At 48.5% G+C, this 22,791-nt stretch overlaps 1 protein-coding gene across 2 annotated transcripts in view; it reads left to right on the top strand.

The window, feature by feature from the left end:
• The window catches only part of LOC146802513 (uncharacterized), a 139,098-nt gene that overhangs the window by 83,175 nt on the left and 33,132 nt on the right, over positions 1 to 22,791 (top strand). For both annotated transcript variants that reach the window (XM_085620443.1, XM_085620442.1), the window contains exon 3: positions 1,872 to 1,955. In XM_085620443.1, coding sequence (XP_085476569.1) covers positions 1,872 to 1,955 — 84 coding nt within the window. The remainder of the gene's footprint in view (positions 1 to 1,871; positions 1,956 to 22,791) is intronic.

Genomic DNA, 22,791 nt, shown 5'->3' with positions numbered 1-22,791 from the left:
GGTGGGTGTGTTTTCCTGCCCGTGGTAGTTGGTTTTGTCATTTGGGGCTGGTTCAGTGCTGCAAAATGGGGCCCCAGTAAAAAAAAGCGGGGTGGTGCTTTTTACTAGCACGCCCCCCCTCCCAGGGCCGGTCGAGCAGCAATCTGCCAGGGCTTGTTGCTGTTCCCAGTGCCTGCTTGGCTGGCAATGTGCGGGGATGGTGCTTGGCTGTCAGAGTGTGTGGGTGGCACTTGGGTGGTGGTGTGCATGGATATTGCTTTGCTGACTGTGTGTATGGATAGCATTTGGCTGGTGGTGTAAGTGGATGGTGGTTGGCTGGCACTGTGCATGGTTGGCACTTGACTAGTGGTGTACAAGGATGTTGGTGTGCATGTACTAACTATTGGCAGGTGGTGTAACTTGCATGGATCCCTCAGGGTTTCCTCTTCCAGAATCCCCTGCAAACCTCAAGTATACTTAAAAGTCACATTTTCCTCACATTTCGGTGTAAGTAAGTTGAAGGATCACCCCACAGGCACAAATGTCCTACCACACAGAATTCCCCTTGGTCTCCTGAGAAAAATGATGCCTCACTTGTGTGGGTGCTCAAAGTAGTATCAGCCTAAAAGCATATAAAAAAGCTGCCCTTTTAGACCTGGGTTTGGCCCCCTCAATCTCTACACATTTTTGGTCCTTCCATGTCATAGGCACTTGGCCCATTTACAAAGGTAAGGTATAATTTTTATCGGAAGACTGAGGGGAAGGCTGAGTGATAGGAAACGTGTGCTGTGTGGTGATTCCATGACTTTTCCACATAGATATTAGCCGAAAATGTGAATTTTCATCTAAATTTGAGGTTTGCAGCGGATTCTTGGAAATAAAAGTTTGAGTGGATCAATGCAAGTCACACCTCCCTGGGCTCCCACTGTGTCTAGTTTTTAAAAATGTCTGGGGTTTTTAGGTTCCCCTAAATGTTTTCAAGCAAAAGACTAAAAACACAGGTGCCTACCTAACTATAACAAAACAACATGGTTTTTTGCAAGGGGCTCAGCGGCCATCTAGGGAAACCTACCAAGCCCACACATTTCTGAAAAGTTGACACCAGGGAGGTATGGCTTGCATGGACCCCAATTGTTTTCCTACCCACAATCCTCTGCAAAGTTCAAATTTAGTTGTGGGATCACTGGGCTGCCACAAATTTCCTAGCACTTAGCATTTCACATATTGTGGATACACATCACAAAATGACCTGGTTTTGCAAGGGGGTCACCTGGGTTTTTGGCCCCGGGCTAGGCAGCCATCTAGGGAAACCTACCAAACCCACACATTTCCATCTAGTAGAAGACACCAAAGCTTCACATTGGTTGGGACCTAGCGCTTTCACAGGCAGCTTGTTCATTAATAAATTACTCTTTCTCAGACCCACCAAAGACAATCTGCCATGTTTGTCCTCTTGAGGCCTAGGAATTACAAAAATGTCGCCCAGGTAAAAATTTCACAGATTATAAACAAACACCAAAACCTCCTATAATGAGGGGCATACAAACAGCTGCACAAGTAAGAAATGACTTAATTGACAGAAAACATTTGCCATTCTTAAATAATTTAGTGGTACATCTCCAGCTTGAAACTATTCCGAAGGATATTTGTTCCATTTCCCAGCTTAACAAATTGTTAATAATGTTTTCTTGGAGTTCTGTTAAAGGTTTGAGTTTAAATGCTATACTTAATCCCTGTCAAACAGCTCAACATGCACATCGTGTTTAGTTATGATGTGTGCCATTGTTTTTTCTTAATGCACATTTGTGTTATAGTGCTCTGTTGATTGTTCTTGATGGTCAAAGGTGCCAAGTTACCATAATCCCACTAGCATCAACTCTTGTTTTATTCAGTTTCAGGCAATTGTGTGCAGTGCCCAAAATGTAACAATCTGGATCACGCGAAGTAACACTTCCCTGGCCCCAAGGTGGATGGAGGTATGTTGTTCACAATCTTGGAAGGAGTAGGAAGCACAAAAGGATCTATGTTGCTTTTTTGAATGCTAAAAGTCAAGCATCACTGTTGGTAATGATTGAGGTTTAAATTTTAAAGCACCCAAAATGGAAGGCTGGATCTCACAAGGGCCAAAACGTTTTCCCAAATCTTTGATACAAACAAACTTTTACAAATCTTACAAAGGGTTCTTAAATAATGTGGTTAGTACATTTGGGTTGTTGCAGAAAGTAAGAGGCTTATCCTTAAGGGTTTTAGTTGGACCTGTCCTTAATAGGGTGGTCTTGTCCCAAACATCTTTACCTACTTCCCTCCATTTATAGCTGAAATTAGTTTATGTTGGCCATAGGAAGCTGTGCACTTTACCACTGCTAACCAGTGCTACAGTGCTTGTGCCACTACCCTAAACATGGTTTGATTGGCATATATCTAATTGGCATGTTTAAATTATGTGTAAGTCCATTACAAAGTGGTATACCATATGTATGCCGCTCGCCGCTGATAGACTGAGGATTGTGCCTGGTGGAACTTCGTATTGGGATTACTAACTTCGCCACAAAAAGGACCCTGCTTGCACTTTGGGAGCTTGTGTGCGTGGCTCTTCTGCCGGCGGGACTGCGAGGACCAGTGTGCATAGCGAGGTAATCACCGCTGCACCTGGGGCCTCTTCCCGCCAGCTCCTCCCATCATCTCTACTTAAGACTCGCGGCCCCCGCTTCGCGGGAGCCGCTCGCCGCTCGCTGCTGATAGACTGAGGAATGTGCCTGGTGGAACTTCGTATTGGGATTACTAACTTCGCCACAAAAAGGACCCTGCTTGCACTTTGGGAGCTTGTGTGCGTGGCTCTTCTGCCGGCGGGACTGCGAGGACCAGTGTGCATAGCGAGGTAATCACCGCTGCACCTGGGGCCTCTTCCCGCCAGCTCCTCCTCCGCACCTCCTCCCTACTTAACACAATCTGTGCTCACGCGCTAGCGGGACGATCACGGGTCGACGCTCGGGCAAAGAGCGGGCCGTTTGAGGCCGTTCGAGAACGGTGGAGATCGGGCTCGGGCAACTCCCATTGTTTCACGATTGCCCTTGTTCCTCTGCATATACCCAAATACCACACTTGGAGAATGACCTCAAGAGAGACAAGAAGCAAGACTATGTTGGCTGCTGGGAAGCCGCAAGGTACCTTGGATACTTATTTTGCTAAGGCTGGCTTATTACTTATTGACGACATTACCATACTAGAACGACGTATCTCCCAAGAAATTGAGTGGGTAAGCAGATCGTCTCTGGGCCCCCTTGCTACTGTAACTACCCCTGAACAGAGACTGCAATGTACACCAGCATCAGATGGGGTTAGGGGAATAGATGATATGCCTGTTATAGCTGGATCGAGTGGTTCCACTGCATCTGATGTTGACTGTGTGATCTCGTCCCCGGTAGATTTCAGCATAATATCTTTCCCTCCACTAAAGCCTCCCGTACCCCTAATTGCACCCAATACTACCTTGCCCCCTATGGAGGGATTTAATACTGGGGTTCACAAGTCTTTATTGCCAAGTCAGGGGGAGAGAGAGGGAGCTATTCCAAAAAGTAAGAGGAGGGCGCAGAGTCCTCGAGGGAGAAAGCGTAAAACTGCAAAAAATCCAAGCCCGAATGAGGGAATTAAAAATGGTACAACTATTAAAAGGCAAATTTCGCCGCATAAAAAAAGGCCACCACCCTCCCATACAATAAGTCAGAAATCCCCCAGTACTAGTTTAATTTCTGGGGAGGAGGATATTACCCTCTCTGATATCCGTAGTTTGATGAGGATAATGCTCAAACCGCTGGAAGTGCGATTGGTAAAAATGGAAAGTTGTCTGCAGAATATTGAAAAGGAAATGGCATACTTATTAGTTGCCCGTACTAAAGATAGCCAATTACCAGGAATAGGGTTGAGCCATAGCAGTGAGATGGCTAAAATAGCCCCCCCAGTTAAAGAGACGGGCCTTGCGACTAATCCCACACAAACTCAACCCCCCACATTACAATTTAATCCGCCAGCCCCAGAATATGCAACAAGTACAAGCTCGAAGGAGAAATCGACTGTGATTGGAAACGAGGGCCAGAATAATGGTAATGATAGTAAGCATAGGATAATCAACTTACCACCAGAGGCAAGTCCATACATAATTATTTTGGCAGGCATTCCCAAATTAAAACATTCTGTGCGGGAACCGGTGGAAGCCCTTAAAAATAAGGTCATCAATTGGCTTTCCACAAATAGACCCCTCCCTGAAGGAATAAGGAGTGAGGTCCTTATGGTAAGAAGAGCCCCGTGGCTTGGTGGTACTAGGAAATCCATTGCCGGAGATTGTGTCCTGGTCAATTTTAGGGACCCTCTGACTGTTTCCTATATATGCAACTGGCCATACTGTGATAAGGGGACTCTAATCCAAGTGCTACCACTATCTTTTTTCTATCCACCACTAAGACAAGGCCAGGATGAAGAAGGCTGGGAACTAGTACAGAGAAGAAGGGGTAGATGGGGTAACAGAGAAAGTAGAATCCCCTACCCAACTAGAACACAGCATCTTGATTACTTTCCCACTCAGAACAGATACAGTGATTTAGATATGGTAGACTGACAGAGCAAGAAGGGGTCTGGGGAGGATATTGGAAACTATGGCTCCAAGGTTTTCGAACTTTGCTCACCTATCCCCGGAGTGAAAGTTAACCTCGAGGAGAACGCTACTACTGGTGAGATACCCAACTGGCCTGTTTCCCCCCCAGTCTTTGCTGGGGAGGTGGAGATGCCACAAGATATTAATATACACACTAATACACTATTGGGGCCGCAATTAAGCAGGGGCCCGTCCTCAAATGTACTAATCGATAGTGTTAACACCTCCTCATTAAAATTACTATCTTGGAATGTGGCGGGTTTAACTAACAAATTGCACTGCCCAGAATGGAATTTTTACATTGAGGGCAAACACATATGCATGTTCCAGGAAACTTGGGTGCGAGAAGAGGTGATACACCATGGCTATGCTACATTTTCTGTACATGCGAAATGGGGGGGCAAGGGTTGTCCCTCGGGAGGACTTTCAACCTGGGTGGCTGTTGATTTGGTATGTAGGGCCGCTCTACTCCCACTCAGCAAGGAGGACATTCTTGTTGTACTAATGGAATGGCCAAATTCAAACAGGCTTTTGTTGGTAAATGTTTATTCCAGACCAGTAATCAGTGGGCAAGAATCCCATACCATAGAGGAGCTCGCGAATGTTTTAAGCGAAATTCCCGATGGTATTCCTTTCCTAATTGGAGGAGATTTAAATTGCCACTATGAGCCGCTTCTCGGCCCATTGGATGGCTTGGCTCATGAGGAAGACGCGCTTTGGTCCATACCCCCTTTGGAGGCATCGGGCCCAAGAGCATGGACACCCTTGGCTGTCCAAATTACATCTTTAACTTTAAAATATGGCGTCCGGGCCTGCAATGGTCGGATAAAATCTGACATCCCACCGAAACACACATACAATAGACGCGGTAGGGAATCACGATTGGATTATATTCTTGTTCCATTGGCCTCCTGGTCACTTATTAGAGACTTTCGGGTATTCCCAAGGGCGGATAGTGACCACAACGCCTTGGAAATGGAATATAACCTCCCTGGTCATGAGGCCAGGAGGGAACAGAGGCTGACACCTGAGATGGGAATAGTGCTTACGAGCAACAGACGAAGAGTGAAGTGGGAGAGATTAGTTTCCAATCCAGAAAATCTACCCAGGCTTTATGCCCGGGTTATCCCCACACTCGTAAAAGCCCTCGTATTACTAGAACAATATAGCACCCACGACATTCTTAAATTGTGGGGTATGCTACACGAGGATCTTATCCAAGCAGTGTCTGATATCCTTTTCAGCACCCCAAAAGGGGTTAATGGATGTTTCCTTTGCCCCTCCTGGTATAACACCACATGCTGTAAGGCAAAAACTGATCTCTTGCCGCAATAAAGGAGGGGAGGGGGATTGATGAGATTAGGGCCAGGAGATCGGCTTACAAACGCCTGATCGGTTATGCAAAAAAGGAATGGGAGCATGACAAATGGGAGAAACTTGCAACTACTTTGGCAAGTGGAGATTCCTGTGCATTTTGGCGTTTTGTGAATACAGGATCTGAATCGCAGACCAACGCAATTGAGCCCAATATTTCAGCCATGGTATGGCAAAATCACTTTAAGTCCTTATATAGTGCATCTAATAGTGTTCGATCTAATTCCATTCATTTTGATAGGGATGAATCAAAAGGGGCCCCATTTACATTAACTGAGGTCCGAGCTGCCATAGGACGGTTGGCACCAGGTAAAGCACCCGGTTTAGATGGCCTGCCGGGCGATTTATTCAAGCATGAACCCGATATTTGCGCTCCCTACCTATTGATCTTATTTAATTCTATCCTTGGCGGTATGGAGGTGCCAAATACCTGCCTGGGAGCGGAGATCGTCCCAATATTTAAAAAGGGATCGCCTCTGCTCCCATCCAACTATAGACCTAACAGTCTCATCGATGTTCCCCAAAAGCTTTTCGGTAGACTGATACTAAATCGCCTTCAGGATTGGATTGAGGAGCGGGAGATACTGAGCCCGTACCAAGCCGGGTTCAGAGAGGGTGTCTCAACTACAGACCAGATCTTCCGTCTTAATCTTTTATATTGGAAGACCGCGTTAATTGAGGGCGGCACCCTGTATACGGTCTTCGTGGACTTACGAGCGGCGTTTAACTTAGTACCAAGGGATAAATTATGGATGGTTTTAATGGACCTAGGTGTCCCTGCTGATATTCTATCAATGTTGATGAGATTACACCAGGGCAATTTTGCCAAGGTGAGGTGCTGCAGAGGGGGTGTCCTCTCTGATGGCTTCCCCGTAGACACGGGGATCAGACAGGGCTGTGTGCTCGCACCGACCCTGTTCTGCCTCTTTGTGGACGGGGTCATAAATTATCTGACGGGGTTAAACAATACTGATGCCCCCAAGTTAAATGGCAGCAGGGTGCCTGCAATTATGTTTGCAGATGACACCCTGCTTTTCTCTAAATCCCCTATGGGTATACAAAGGGTGTTGGATGGGTTTACGAATTTTTGCGAGAGGCGTGGATTGGAAATCAATGCAACTAAAACTAAGTATATGATTTTCAACCCACCCCTCTCAACCCGTCCAAGCCCCATGATAGGGCATGTCAGATTAGAGTGGGTTACTATGTTTGACTACTTGGGGGTAACCCTTAACCAAACTATGACCTGGGAGTCGCACAGAACCAAGGCAAGCATGAAATTGGCACAGCTAACGGGCGGTATATGCAGGATGTTATCCAGGTCGACCTATAAACCATTTGGCCCACCCCTCCAAATTTATAAAACTCAGGCTAGAGGGGCAGTAACATACGGGGGTGAGATATGGGGGCATACAGCCGACCAGAAATTACAGGTAATTGAGAATAATTTCATAAGACAACTGGCAGCTTTACCATCTAGCACCCCACTTCTCCCGCTAAGATTCGACCTGGGCCTAAGACCGATTACGGAGGAGTTGGGACTTATACCTTTGACTTTTTGGCGCAAAATCTGGAGCTCGCCAGAGCTATCTAGTTATAGGGCTGAACTCGTAGAGATCTTGCGCCTACCTAAAGTGTCACAAATACCATGGTTCAAATACATCAAGTCTACCTTTGAAATTTTAGGAAGACCAGATCTGTGGCTTAATCCGGAAAATGTTTGTTGCAGGATATCCCGCAGATCTCTAGCAAAGGCTTATTATGAGCATAAGTTAGGGGTTACAATTGAGTCTACACGCCAATCACTTCCTTGTTATTAAAGATTTGTATTACTTAGAGCCCGTCTTTGATGATGTAGGCCCTCCAATAACAAGGAAGCTATACATGCAGTGGCGTTATGGTACTCTTCCCCTGAGGGCACACACTGAACACTGGTCAAAAATACATTCTACAGTGAACTGCCCAGTATGTGCACATTTGCGAGAGAATGACCTGCACATTATATTTTTCTGCCCAGCTTATAACATACCCCGGAATTATTGGCTTATCCCACTCCTTAAAAATCTAGGCTTTAGGAATTACTACCCAGCATATAGAATTCTAAAGACAGATTTATCTGCCCCAACTGTATTTGCAGTCGCTAAATTTCTAACAGCTATGTGGTTCACTCCAAATCGTTACATTAAGTCTAACAAGATTATATGAAAACCTTGAATGATTTTTACATGACTGTTTTATGGTTTCTTTTTATCCACCTAATTGTAATCTTTTTTATTGTATAATTAATAATTGTATATAGTTGTATTCTTTTATGGTCCAAGTGACCGAAATAAAGATTATGATGATGATGGTATACCATATACCAAGGGCCTGTACATTAAATGTTCCTAGTGGGCCAGCAACACCGATTGTGCCACCCACACAAGTAGCCCTTTAAACATGTATCAGACCTGCCACTACAGGTCCTGTGTGTGCAGTATCTGATAAAGACATCTTGCCGCAAATACATTTTTTGAAGTTCCAGGCTGGATCTGGAAGAATTTTTATAGCAGTACCCCTGCATGCCAATAGGTAGTATTGGACAACTCTGCGTGACGTTGTAGGTGTCGGGTTTGTCGTGAAGTACGCCTCGTCTATATAGGCGCTGATGTCAGTTCTTTTTTTTCCCCGCCAGCCAGCGCAGTTCCGTCGAAGAGGGCTTCCCCTTGTCACTTTGTGACAGAATTTTTTTTACATTTTCTCAAATCCTGTTGGTGTGTAGGTATGTCCAGTAAAAAGACCTCAGGGTTTAAGCTATGTGGCACCTGTCACTACGGCATGCCTATCATGGTCTCTGGTGCCTAGAGAGCGACCATGACGCAAAGTTGTGCTCCAATTGCAGTACCATGGCCCTGAACGTTTTGAGGGAGCGGTCTCTAAAGCTAATTGTGGCCTGGCATCCATCACCACAGAGGTCGCCTCATCGATCTCGCTCTCGGTCTCCGTCGAGAGTAGGGTCTGCGCACAGCTCCGGGGGATCAAATTCTTCTTCCTCGAAGTCAGCGTGGTCAGGTAAGAAGAATCATTAAAAGCAAAAGAAGTCGAAGCATGCTTTGACCTCGTCCCGCGACAAGATGGAGGAGCCTTGGCATTCAAGGCCTCGCTCCGCGCCAATCTGCCCAAATAAAAGAATTTTATGAGGCCATGTGCACCTTATTTGGGTGGCCTGACCCTGCTTGTGCGTCCTCAGGCTCCACAGGCTCAGCTAAAGGAGATCCCCTGGGTTCTATGGCTCGGGCTTGAGCCCCGGCGCCACAGCTTACTCTTGGATCCATACCTGGATCCAGACCGGCATCGAGCGTACCTCTGCAACCTTCCCTGGTGCCGGGTCCGATGTCAAAGCCCGCAACCTGGCCGGCACCCACTGGCGGTGCCTCCCCATCGTCATTCCAGATGACACTGAGCCGGTCAGGCGTCCACCAATGCCGTAACTGGTGCAGACGTAGCCGCAATGCTCCGTGCCATTCAACCTGTGCTATTCTGAAGGTTAGGCATGGATGATGAGGATTGGGAGGGGCCGCAGGATCCCTTAGATATCCCGCAACCCAATCAAGACCTGGACTGATATGAGGACTTGGGTGATATCAGCGTCCTGGAAACTTCCCCAGATTCTGGCATGCTGTCTCCCTCTAACCTGGCTATGGAAGAGGGAGCCTCATTTGCAATGGTGGTGTATAAGGCTGCACAGGTCTTGGACCTGTAGCTTCCTACGGTGTTGGTGGAGGTCCTACAGCCTGGTGTCTGTTCCTCAAAGTCCTTGCTGCTTTTTAATGAGGCCTTGACAGATGTTCTGATGAGCACCTGGTCCAAGCCCAGCACAAGTGCCCCTGTGAACAGTAGCTCTGCCCGCCACCACCACCCTGCACTGGGCTACCCAGCTTTCCTCTCCACCCACGCCACCCCACTGAGATTGGTAGACCAAGATACTACTTCCCATGGCGCATTTCCTTACGCACCTCTGCACAGGGAATTCAAACGGCTGAACATCTTTGGTAATGAGATCCTTTCTTCCACAAGCCTAGCATTCCAGTCAGTAAACACCGGATGCCTCTTGGACTTTTTTTTTTATTTGTTTTTTTATAGGAAACCTTTATTACACATTAAAAAGATACAAACAAGGGCCTACAACCACAAGGGCCGGCCGCTAGAAAGCTCGGGAGCCAGCAAGGCAATGCCATACATTCAAATGAGCCAGAAGCAAATGCTCCCGAAAGTTCATAAGCACTTATAACAGGCCGCGGCCACAGTCCAAGGGCGATCAAAAAGGACGGTTTAATATTTTCTATTAAAAACAAACAATAACACACAAACAAGGCAATGAGAGTCCGAAATAGCAGCGTGCACTCCCCAGGACGGGGGAAGATCCACGTTATCTGGAATAACTCTTGACAGGAGGTGGTAGTGGGGGGCGGCGGAGAAGAGGACAAAGCATACACAATTATGTAGAATGTGCGGCTAGGGGGACAAAGCGACGTCGACCTCTCGCGGCAGAGGCGGAGCGCAGATATTTCCACTATAGGAATTCCATGGACCCCACACCTTAGTCCACCTCCCAGGCTTGCCTCTCGCCACATATACCGTCTTTTCCCTGAACATACACCAATCCATATTCTCCTTCCATACCGAAATCGTAGGCGGCCTCGGGGAACCCCACAACTGTGCGATATTACGCTTAGCCACCAGGTACCCCAAAGTCACCCACTGCGTCTGCGCCGTATTATAGTCATTTGGTTCCCAGACATTCAGCAAACACCTCCTGGCCTCTGGTAACAAAGCAACATGCGTGACCTCCTCCATTACAGTATGTACCCCGTTCCAAAATCGTACGACCCCCGAACATTCCCATAGGATATGAAGAAAGGTACCCAACAAGCCACAGCTACGCTTACACATTCCATCCCTCGAATAACCCATACGTATCAAACCAGGCTCTGTGACATACACTCTATGGTGTATCTTCAGCTTCACAAATTTAAGGCGGGCCGGGATCGCCACCTCTTTCGGGGAGGCCACCGCCGATACCCAATCCTCATCGTCCAGTTCCAATCCGTCGGCTGTCCACGGCTCCCACAGATGGGTCAGCAAGTCCGTACGATCATTAATAAGTTTTTTATAAATCAGAGAAATAGTGCTGTCGGGCACATAGCCATCTAACACCCTATCTTCCAACGGGGAATATTCTGGGATAGCAGCAACATCCGGAAAAACCGAAGACAGCGCATGGTAGACCTGTGCATATAGAAAGTACTCCCTATCATTTAATTTGTATTCAGTTTTGAGCATTTCAAACGTTTTAAAGGACCCTTTCGCCCAGAGGTCACCCACCTTACTTATACCAATCATATCCCATTTCTCAAAGCCATTCGTTTTCCACAGACAACCCAAGCGCTAGGAGGCAGGCATACAACGGCGTCGCTCGAGTCAAGCGATCCCTCCACCCCATCGCAGCATTCGCCGCATGCCACACGCGTACCGCAACTTGCGTTGGTCCTGTCAACCGTGCATCCGGAGTCGCCGAATACAGTGCCCTATTGTAATCCCCGCCCGGAAGTAATAACTTATCCATCTCGAAGGCCGGATTCAAAGCAGGACCGTATATCCCGTGGTTCACCGCCGCCAACTGAGACGCCCAATAGTATCTTTTAATATCGGGGAGTGCAACATCCCCATCATACCAAGGGAGTGTCAACTTGGCGAGAGCGATCCTCGGTCGCCCGTCCCAAAACAGTTGGCGCTGAAGACCCTCCACCTCACGGAAGTAACGGGCCGGCACGACATCTAGCGTATTTTGTAAAGCGTACAAGAAGCGAGGCAGCGACATCATTTTAAACAATGCCGCCCGTCCGAGCGGCGAGAGCGGAAGCCGTCGCCACCTCGCGACGTCGGCCTTCAATCGCTGGAGTGGAGGGAGAAGGTTTCGCTCATAGCGGACCGCGGGGTCCAGTGATATGAAGATTCCCAAATATTTGAACCCCGATGTAGCAATCTGAATAGGGCATCCCCGCGGCAGGAGGGGGGCCTCGCCCGAGAGGACGTAAACACATGACTTGGCCCAGTTGATAACCAGGCCAGAATTACGACCGAAGGAATTCAATACGTCCACCAATACAATTAGCGACTTTCGAGGAGAGGTGAGATACAAAAGGATGTCATCCGCATAAAGGGAGACACGGTCCTCAAATTCCGGCGTCCATCTAATGCCCCGCAACGACGGCTCCCAACGCAACCAGGCAGCGAGAGGTTCTAAAGAAAGTGCAAAGAGGAGGGGCGACAACGGACAGCCTTGTCGCGTACCTCTCCCCAGCGCGAGGGGAGCCGACACCCTACCATTCACCACAACCTGCGCCAATGGGTCAGCGTATAGTAATTTTACCCACCCAATGAATTCAGGGCCAAACCCGAACTTCGCTAATGCAGCCCAAATATACGGCCACTCTAAAGTATCGAACGCCATGGTAGCGTCCAAAGACGCCAAGATGGCCCGCTCACGCATAAACTCCGCTCTAGCAAGCACGCCATGCAACCGCCTCAGGTTCAGGGCGGTATTACGATGAGGTATAAAACCGGACTGGTCCTGATGAATCAAGTCGCCCACGACCCGAACCAGACGATTAGCCAATACCTTAGCCAGAATTTTGGGTTCCGCGTTCAACAACGAGATAGGCCTGTAGGAGGCACAGCGGTCTCGCGGCTTCCCCTCTTTATGTATCACAACTATGGTGCAAGACGTTGGTCAAGGGGGAGGGAGCCTGCCGCCCGTGCAGCGAGGAACATGTCACGGAGGTACGGTGCTATCTTATCTGGACGCAACTTATATAGTTCAATGGGGAGACCATTGGGACCCATGGCCTTACCAGAAGCGATCGAGCGAATGGCCAAAGCAATCTCATCCGGCGACAACTTCGCCTCCATCAATATGCTATCAGCCTCCGAGAGGGACGGCAATGCAATATCTCTAAGCAACAGATGAGAGTCCTCCTCCGAACGCCCAGAGACCGGAGAGTATACCCCACGGAAGTAATCCGCGAAGCAGTTAACAATTTCTACCGGGTCAGTCACACACACGCCATCCACTCTCTCCACAACCGGCACCACTCTACTCGCTCTCTCCTTCTTGTCCAACCAAGCAATCAACTTTCCGGCCTTATCTCCCACATCATACAGCCGTCCTTGTTGCTCTCTACTCATCCTTTTAGCAGTATCCGTGACCAGCGCTCTATAATCTGACTGTTTAAGGCTGAGAATGTGCAATTTCTCATCCGTAACACCCCGCTCCAAATCCCCCTCCATCTCAGCGATGTCAGTTTCCAGGCGAACCACCTCTTCCCTCCCGCACCTCCTAGCATGGGAAATAAGAGACAAGGCATGCCCCCGGATCACCGTTTTATAACCTTCCCATAGGGAGACAGCAGACGACACTGACCCTACATTATCGTCGAAGTAGTGATCAATGGACTTAACCAGTTCCGCGCGAATATTAGGGTTACGTAAATACCAGGGGTTAATTGGCGCTACTCTTCCCTCTGCCCCAGGAACAACCTCCATCTGCAACAATAGAGGGGAATGGTCAGAAATACCTCGGGCCAAATGACGCACCTCCCCGATCATTCCAGCCTGGAACGCCGGCATAAGTATATAATCAAGTCTCGAGAGACTCCCGTGGGCCCCCGAGTGGAAGGTGTATTGTGCCTGCCCCGGGTGCATCCGTCTCCAGCAATCTATAAGTCCTAAAGTATCTAGAAAGCCACCCAGCCAGGCCTGGGCTCTAGGGAGATCCCTGAGGGGGTGACGGTCCTCTATACTGGATACAACAGCGTTAAAATCACCCCCTAACACCAGAACCCCCCCAGGGAGTCCCAGGACCAAACGCCCCAAATCAGCAAATGTAGCCGTCTGCAATCCCGGTGGCACATAGACAGCAACGAGCGAAACAGTTCTACCCTCCCATCTCCCCACCAATGCTGCATATCGCCCTCTATCATCGTGGAGCACCTCGTCCACCTCCAACGAGAGAGAGGCCCTGACCAAGATACCCACTCCCCTAGAGCCAGAAGTGAAACCAGAGTGAACAGCAAGGCGATAGCCCCGCCTATTCAGGGCATGGAAGGAGTTCCCAATCAGATGTGTCTCCTGCAGGAAAACAATGTCAGGCGAGATCCGTTTCAAAAACTGCAACACCACCCCGCGCTTGATCCTATCCCCCAGTCCGTTCACATTCCACGAAAGTATTCTCAAACCCTTACCCCCCACCCCGCTCCCGTGCATGATGCCCACATCCCGGAGAACACAACCAGGACAAATCAGCAGCTAACCTCATATTGCCTTGTGAAACAAACAAACAGTCCCCAACACCCCCCCTCCCCCACAATAACCAAACCACAACTCCCCCCTCCCTGCACCCCTGCTTGAGCCCAAACAGCCCCCCCAACTTGCAGTGTGCCTGTCGCCCTAACATATACTGAACCACAAAAAAAAACCCTGAAGGAGGAAAGGGCCCCGATATGCTCTCCACAACCTCCGAGCATTTGAAGGGCATATTGCACCAAACTTGAGTCCCATAGAGCTAAGGTACAAAACGTCACCAGCCTAGTCCATCACCGGGAACCAAAGTTCTAGTCCTGTTCCGCCGAACCCTCGCCACTCTCCGCCGTCTGACCATCCCGATCTCGACTCCGAGGCAGGGTATCCAACCAGTCTCCAACCGCCTCCGGCCGGTCGAAGAAGTGCGAGCGATCCTCGAACTCAACCCGCAACCTGGCCGGAAATAGCATCGCATACTTCAGCTCCATGTCCCTCAAGCGCCGTTTGACGCCCAAGAATCCCAGTCGTTGTTTTTGTACCGCTTGCGTAAAGTCTGGATAGAAGCTGACGTGAGAGTTGTCAAATTTTAGCGGCCCATTCACCCACGACGCCTGAAGGATAGCATCTCTGTCCCGAAAGTTAAAAAGTCGGGCAATTATAGGCCGCGGGGTAGCACCCACTTTCGGCGCACCACCCGGAATTCTGTGAGCCTGCTCCACCGCAAAGAATTTGCTCAGCCCCTTGGGTGCGAGATGGTTGACCACCAGATCCTCCACAAAAAGGTCAGCAGCAGGGTTCTTCGATCGTTCCGGTACCCCAATTATACGAACATTGTTCCGCCTGGCCCTGCTTTCGGAATCCTCAAGTCGACGGTCAGTTAGGTCACTGGCCAGCCGTAACCTACGAACCTCCGTTTGCAGGGCGGCCACGTCCACAGTTAGGCTCGACGCTGTGTGGTCCAAAGCATTGACCCGCTCATTCGTTTTAGACAGATCCGCCCTGACCAGATTTACATCGATCAGGACCGCATCCAATTTACGAGCCAGGGTATCAAACTGCTGACCCACTGCAGCCTTCATCTCCTCAATGGCGCCCATGACGTCTATCAAAGTCAAGTCAGCAGATAGGCCCGAGACATCCTTGGATCTTTCCGGCGATTTATGCGACCCACCAGGGGATCCCTTTGTCTGTGCATAGCGGTCCATGTTATTAGCCTGGGTGTAAACTCCCCGCCGGGTATTCTTGGGTTTCTGCTTATCTCCGTCCAGCCTCGCCGCCATCGTCCGGTGACCACTGAGATCGGCACCTGCCAGCACAGGAGTAGGGACCAGACAGCTAATTCAAGGGACCACAGCCGTCACGGACTGTAGCCTGTGTATAGTCCGAGATTCAGGCCAAACACTCCACCATCCACGCTCCTCTGGAACAGCAAGGTCCCTCAGCCGATGTCAGCAAGCAGGTTCGAAAATGAAAGTGAAAGTGCGGGGTACGTGACAGGCCAGGCCCTGCATGCCGCTGTTGTTCACTTCGTACCCGGGCACCTCACCAACTTGAGTTCGGGACCGAGGCAGGAGCAGGCCGTAAACTTCAGATCGCAACCATTCCGGTTCCCCGGGCCCGATTTGAATTTGGAGAACGGATGGCACCTCAGCTCAAGTTCATCAATAAAAGCCCGTCGAAAAAACCAGGATTAATTCAGGATAGACATGGGAGGTTGCGGAGGCCCTCGGGAGCCTTGAGCCTACGCGGCCATCTTGGTTACGCGCTAGGCTCCTCCTCCTAGCCTCTTGGACTTTTACTCCCATTTGTTATGGGATACGGTTGTGCAAGTGCTGCCCAGAGTTTCGTAGAAGGACTGGGCTCTCGTGGCCCGAGTTATTACAGATGTGAGATTTGCAGTGCAGTTTGCCACACAATATGGCTTAGAAATGACAGACTTGCTAGGCAGAGTGATCGATGGACCTCTCCACTTCATCCCAGCCTGTGTCTACTTTTCGCCGCTTTCATGGCTACAGAAGGTGTTCCAACCATTCCAACCCTATTCCAGCCAGAGGAACCCACAAGTTAAACAACCTCTGAGGAGCCGTGGATGCAATTCACTCCGACCTTGCGGGTCGGGTAGCCAGAAGTCAGGTCAAGCCACAAACCCTTACTCCACTGCAAATCCTTTCTCGTCAGATCCCTCCAAATCATGGACGTCCAGTTGGTGGGACAATACGTCATCACTTCCACAAATGGTGAGATATCACCTCTGACAAGTGGGTGCTGCAAATAGTCCAAAGGGGCTACTCCCTCCCCTTTGTGACTACACCTCCATCAATGTCTCCAATTTACCATCGGCTGACAGAGGATCACCTTGCCTTACTCCTCAAATAAGTCCAGACTCTCTTGGCCAAGGGAGCGATAGAGAGGATTCCGGGCCAGAAATAGGCTGTGGTTGCTATTTCCACTGTTTTCTGGGTCCAAAAAAGTACGGCGGCCTCTGTTCTATACTCACCCTCAGGGCCCTCAACTACTACCTCAGAATGGAGAAGTTCAAGATGCTCACCCCTGCTCAGGCCCTGTCTGCCCTGGATCCGGGTGACTGGATGGTTGCGCTGGACTTGCAGGACACCCATTTCCACATACCTGTTCTGCCAGCCCATCATCGCTATCTGCAGTTTACAGTAGGCAATGAGCACTTTCAGTTTACCGTGCTCCCCTTTGACCTAACCTGTGCCCCTCGGGTGTTCACCAAGGTGATGACAGTGGTCGCAGCCCTTGTGCGGAGATCAGGGGTCCCAGTCTTCCCCTATTTTGATGACTTGTTGTTGAAGGCAGGCTCGTCCTAAGCAGTCGTCTCCCACCTCCAGACTATGGTGAACTGCCTGAATTTCGCTGGGGTTCACTATCAACATGACAAAATCACACCTGACTCCCTCTCAGAGACTCAATTTCATGTGAGCAGTTCTGGACATGGTGCAGTTTCAGGCTTATCCTCCCAAGCAGCGAGTCCAGGATATTTAGACTATGATACTGATGTTTCACCCTCTATCCTGGATTTCAGTGAGAATGACTCTGAGGCTATTGGGCCCCATGGCCTCCTGCATCCTACCAGTGGACCATGCCAGATGGAACATACGGGCTCTGCAGTGGGAGCTGAAGTTCCAATTGGCACAGCATTGGGGAAATCTCACTGACCTAGTTCAGATATCTGCGGGAACCACAGATGACCTGCAGTAAGGCCTGACAAACCATGATTGAGTCAGAGACAGTCCCAGCTCTCTGCCCCACCCTGATCTCACAGAAGTGATTGATGCATCCATTCTGGGATGGGGCGGCCATCTGGGAGAGGTGAAGATCAGAGGAATCTGGTCTCCGGTGAAAGCCAAGCTCCATATCAACCTGTAGGAGCTTTGTGTGATCCGGTTGGCCCTGAAAGCATTTTTACCATCCCTCAAAGGAAGCCTTTTTCAGGTGTTCACAGACAACACTACTGCCATGTTGTACTGCAACAAGCAGGGTGGAGAGGGGTCTCTGGACTTGGCTGGAACAATAGGTCATCTCCCTGGTGGTTCAACATCTGGCAGGTTCTCTGACTGTCAGAGCAGACAAACTCAGCCGCTGGTGCCTTGTGGTTCATGCATGGCGTCTCTATGTGGAGGTGGTGCAAGGTCTCTTCCAACAGTGGGGAGAGCCTTGGTTAGATCTATTTGCCTCCGACAAGAACATGCAATGTCAGCAGTTTTGCACGTTGGAGTTTCCAAAGCAGCTCTTGCTTGTTGATACTTTTTATTGCGAGTGGAGCATGGACCTCCTGTACCCCTTTCTGCCCATACCACTCCTACACAGAGTACTCAAGGAGAATAGGAGTTGCCGGGCCCAAGTCAAACGTATTGCTCCGGACAGGCCATGGAGAATCTGGTATCCCTAGCTTCTGCAAATGAGCATTGACCCTTCAGTCAGGCTGCCCCTTCAGGAGGATTTTTTTTCTCAGTAGCCGGGGAGGGTCCTTCACCCAACCCTGTGCACTCTCCGCCTCCTTGCTTGGAGATTGAGCAGTGACAGTTGACAGCTTTTGACCTTCCTGCCAGAGTCTGTAAGGTTAAACTGGCAGCTAGGCGTCCCTACACAAAGTCAGTATACGCATGCTGATTGCAAAACATTTGAGAATACTGTACAGAACGGTCTGTTGACCCTTTGTCTACCTTTTTAACAGATGTTCTTCTTTTCATTCTCTCCCTGGCCCAGCAGGGCTCTGCTCTGGGCACTCCGAAGGGCTACCTATCGGCCCTGTCTGCTTTCCTTCAGCCGCGAGATCAGCCATCACTTTTAAGTCTCCTCTTGTACATTGATTTTTGAAGGGGCTTACTCATCTGTTCCACACATTCCCTTTCCCATTTGATTATGCACCAATGGGATCTTAGATGGGTCCCTATCTTATTGATGTGTGCACCGTTTGAACCTCTCCACAATTGCCCCCATCTGGCTGCTCACTATCAAAACAGCCTTCTTAGTGGAAATAACTTCTTGCAGAAGGCTGGGCAAACTGTAGGCACTGTCATCTCAGCCTCCTCACCTGACTGTCTTTCGAGAAAAAGTAGTGCTCCAAACTAGGGCATCATTTCTGCCTAAGGTGATAACACCGTTCCACCTGGCTCACTCTGTTACTCACTCTGCCTCCCTTGGATGCACCTCCGCATCCTTCCAAGGAAGAAGAGTGTCTCCACCGTCTAAACCGAAAAAGAACGTTATCGTTCTACCTCGATCCCAACATGAAGGTGCAAGCAGTTCAGAAGAGGACCAATTCATGCTGGATCATCCTCTGCATAAATATATGTTACACCTTGGTCAAGGAACAGCCTCCTGAATACCTCAGGGCCCATTCTGCTAGGAGCGAAGGTAACCACCACAGCTCTTCAGCGAGGTGTTCCAGTTAGTGGTGTCTGCCAAGCTGCCACATGGGCATCTCTGCACATGTTCACCAGATACTATTGCCTGGATTCTCAAGTCCACACGGAGGGCCTCTTTGGCCACTCTGTCTTGCAGGATTACTTAGTCTGAAAACTTTCCGCAATCCCTCCTCTGGGGATGGCATTGCTTGGGTATCTGTTTAGAAGTAAGGAATATGCGACTAGATGTCTCTATAAGATGGCCAAGTTACTTACATTTGGTAACACCTTATCTGGTAGAGACTTGACTTGATCTAGCCGAAGAGTCCTTACTGAATCACCCACCCTTCCCGCTTTGCATATTGGTTTAGTGCCCGGGCTGTTGTCCCTTTATGGCCCTAGTTGTTTTTTCACACTTCATGGCTCTGCGTTTCTGGTGTGTAAAGTCGGGAAAAGTACTGATGTCAGCACACCAGGGTGGTGCCTGTATAGACGACATGGACGCCACGAAGACGATGAACCTAACGCCTACGTCAAGCAGAGGTGACCTACATCACCTATCGGCGCGAGGGGTCCTGCTATCAGAAATCTTCCAGATGCAGCTTGATGCCTGGAAATTTAAGGGTAAATAATATGCGGCTAAATCATGTCTATACCAGATAAGGCATTACAGCAGGTAGGTCACTGCCCCTTTGACTTGGCGTTTCAAACTTTTTGCCCAGCCAGGAACTCCCCTATATATACACATAGGTCATCCCTAAGGTAGACACTAGTTAGCCCATAGTGCAGGGCACTGTGTAAGTAAAAGGTAGGTCATGTACATTTCAGTGTTTCATGTCCTGGTAGTGAAAAACATGTACATTCATTTTTCATTGGTGTGAGGCCTACTTCTCTCAGAGGTTAACAATGGGGATTAATTAATCCACTTTTAAGCTGTAATTCCTGATTCGAATGGAGTAGCTTGGTCGTGTTTTATATCTTTGCAATGGTAATGATAAATCTCTTTACTGGTAATATTGGATTTAATATTAATATTTTAGAAATGCCACTTTTAGAAAGTGATGAACTTTGGGGTTGGGCCCTTTTACCCACAGCCAAATTGGACTCTGTGAAATGTTTCACAAAACCAAAACAAATACTGTGATAATTCAAACTCCATCTTTAAACAAACCACGTCACGTGAATCTATTTTCGTGGCCCGTGTATATATTTGACAATTATTTCAGTAAAATTTTAAACAACATATTATCAACTTTTGATGTGACATGAGAAAGGACACTTCTCAGCCTTTTCAATGAACAAATATACCCCACAGGACAAGACAGTTCAATTTGAAATATCATACACAACATAAATAAATAAAAGAGATAATATACATTGTGCATCAAAAAAATAAACATCAACATAAGGTGATAATTCCATATAGAGTGGACAACATCAACATAAACTTGAATGGAACATTCAGAACCAGTCAACTGATTCAAAACCAGAGGTGGCTAGTTGTTCTCAATGCCGTGACCCTCTTGGAAGATGCTTGGGGGTTTCAAAGTTACTTAGCAAGAGTGGATTTTCATTCAGATTATTTTCCACAACCCAAATAAGTTTTTGTGAAGAAATCCTCAGGGATACACTCCCATGCGTTTCTAGCCACTACAGGTATTAGTGTTCTCATCAGGACCTAGACTGGCCAAATTATTAAGTCCTCTATGACACACAGATTCTGTGAATTGTTCATGAATTCATTGATGTATTTTTTCAGCAGCCATCTAATTTTCTTCTGCTGACTTTCAATTTATCATTCTTTGCTGCAGTTTTCAATTTCTCATCATTGCTGACATTACTCCATGCTGAATGCAGATAAGTGGACATTCTCTGCTCTTGTAAGCTTGCAGCCCGTCTCCAATACACATCTGTGATGGGTGATAGCTAAACTTTTTTCACTACCTCTAGACATGCGCAGACACAGGAAGGTTAGGTGTGTCTGAGTACTCATCTGCATTCTGATTGCTCTTCTTGGGCGGGACAAGAGGGGGGGCTGACATTTATTCCTAAATAGGCAGCTCCCTGTCCCCACACAAAGGGCTGATTATCCCCCCTACTGATAGTCTGGAGCCAGGGCGGGAAAGAATAAACCTCTGTGCACTTCAAAGATCCTACTTTGAAGTCACCTCCCACTTCAAAGGCACAAAGGGGTATAAGTACTGGGTCTCTGATCCACCAAGTTAGACACTTCTGGTCTTACAACTCGACTTTGTCAGAAAAACTGCTGAGCTGCATCAAGGTCAACACTCTGCTGGACTGATGACCTAGAAGGCTTGCTTTTCTGCTGTGCTGTTCTGCTGCCTACTGCTCTCTGACCCTGTTGAGGGAGAGCTAGACTTTCGCTTGCACCCCAAAGTTTTCTCCATGGGATTGTTGGCTTGCCTCCTGTTGCGTTAAGAGACTCAGGGTTGTCAAAGTCCCTACATCTGCTCTTGCACCTTGTTCACTGGAAGTGGGCCCAGATACCTGCTTCAGAGGCACTGACATGTTCGCTGAGTGCATGAGCAGAAATTGATGCATAGTTCCTGTGGCAGTGGCAGAACCCAGCGCATTTCAATGTAAACGCTGCAGCTCTGTTGTGCTTAATCTATGCGGCACCTGCTCTGGACTGTGACCATGATGAGGATGGCCGGTGGAGGGTAGGCAAGAGGCCCTGGGTAACAAAAGACACAGAGACAGGTTCAGCATATAACTCCACCCCGGCCTGGGTCTCATATAACATCCACACCAAGCCTGTGAGTATTTATTGTTTAAGCAGAATGCGGTGCAGCACAAACCAAAACTGCTATACACGCAGGGGAGCACACCTGTGACATTTTTGTGCCCAGAGTGGAACATCCCAATCAATGTTACTTCTGTTACGTCACTGGAGCGACACTATATTTGTCCCCAAACACAAAAAGAGAACACACCAGAATTATAACAAAACATAAATCTTGACAACTGAACCTGACAGGCCACATGTTGGCAGGAAGTCCTGAAATAACACTGGGTTAAGGTCACATACCTGAGACGGCTAACCCATTACCTGACACCAATGAACCATCTTACACCAAATGATCTCTCAGCCGAGTAGACGGCACAGAGTTACTTCAAAGACCGTTACTAGTGCAGTTATTGTGGCAGGGTTGATGTAAAAAAAATTGGGTAGGGGAACTCCTCCAAGGAACTTCAGCCCCACTGGGAGCCTCGGGTGCATTGGTATTACACTCCGACAACACCCATTCTGGATAGTCTCCTTCACTGCCACCCTCCAGTTCATCCTTGGCAGTGGTTTTATTGTAATTTCCTGGGGAGCAGTAGAAGGGGCTAATGAAACCTTTTGAACACTGAAATATTCTGAGTGATGGTTTCATGTTCACACTGAGCAGTGATGCGTGTGCCGTGCACTGAAATGATGGTCTAAGGATTTAGCTCAAATGGTAACCTAAAGTTGCCGCCAGGGCAGCGATTTTGAATTAGTGCTACATCACCCACCTGCAGATCAGAGACTTCTATTGATCATATACTAATGGATTATTGATGCGAGCCAGAAAC

Source organism: Triturus cristatus, chromosome 8, assembly GCF_964204655.1.
Source record: "Triturus cristatus chromosome 8, aTriCri1.1, whole genome shotgun sequence".
Taxonomy (NCBI): Eukaryota; Metazoa; Chordata; class Amphibia; order Caudata; family Salamandridae; genus Triturus; species Triturus cristatus.
The sequence above is the reverse complement of the archived record's forward strand: the minus strand, read 5'-3'. Positions and strand labels throughout refer to the sequence as shown.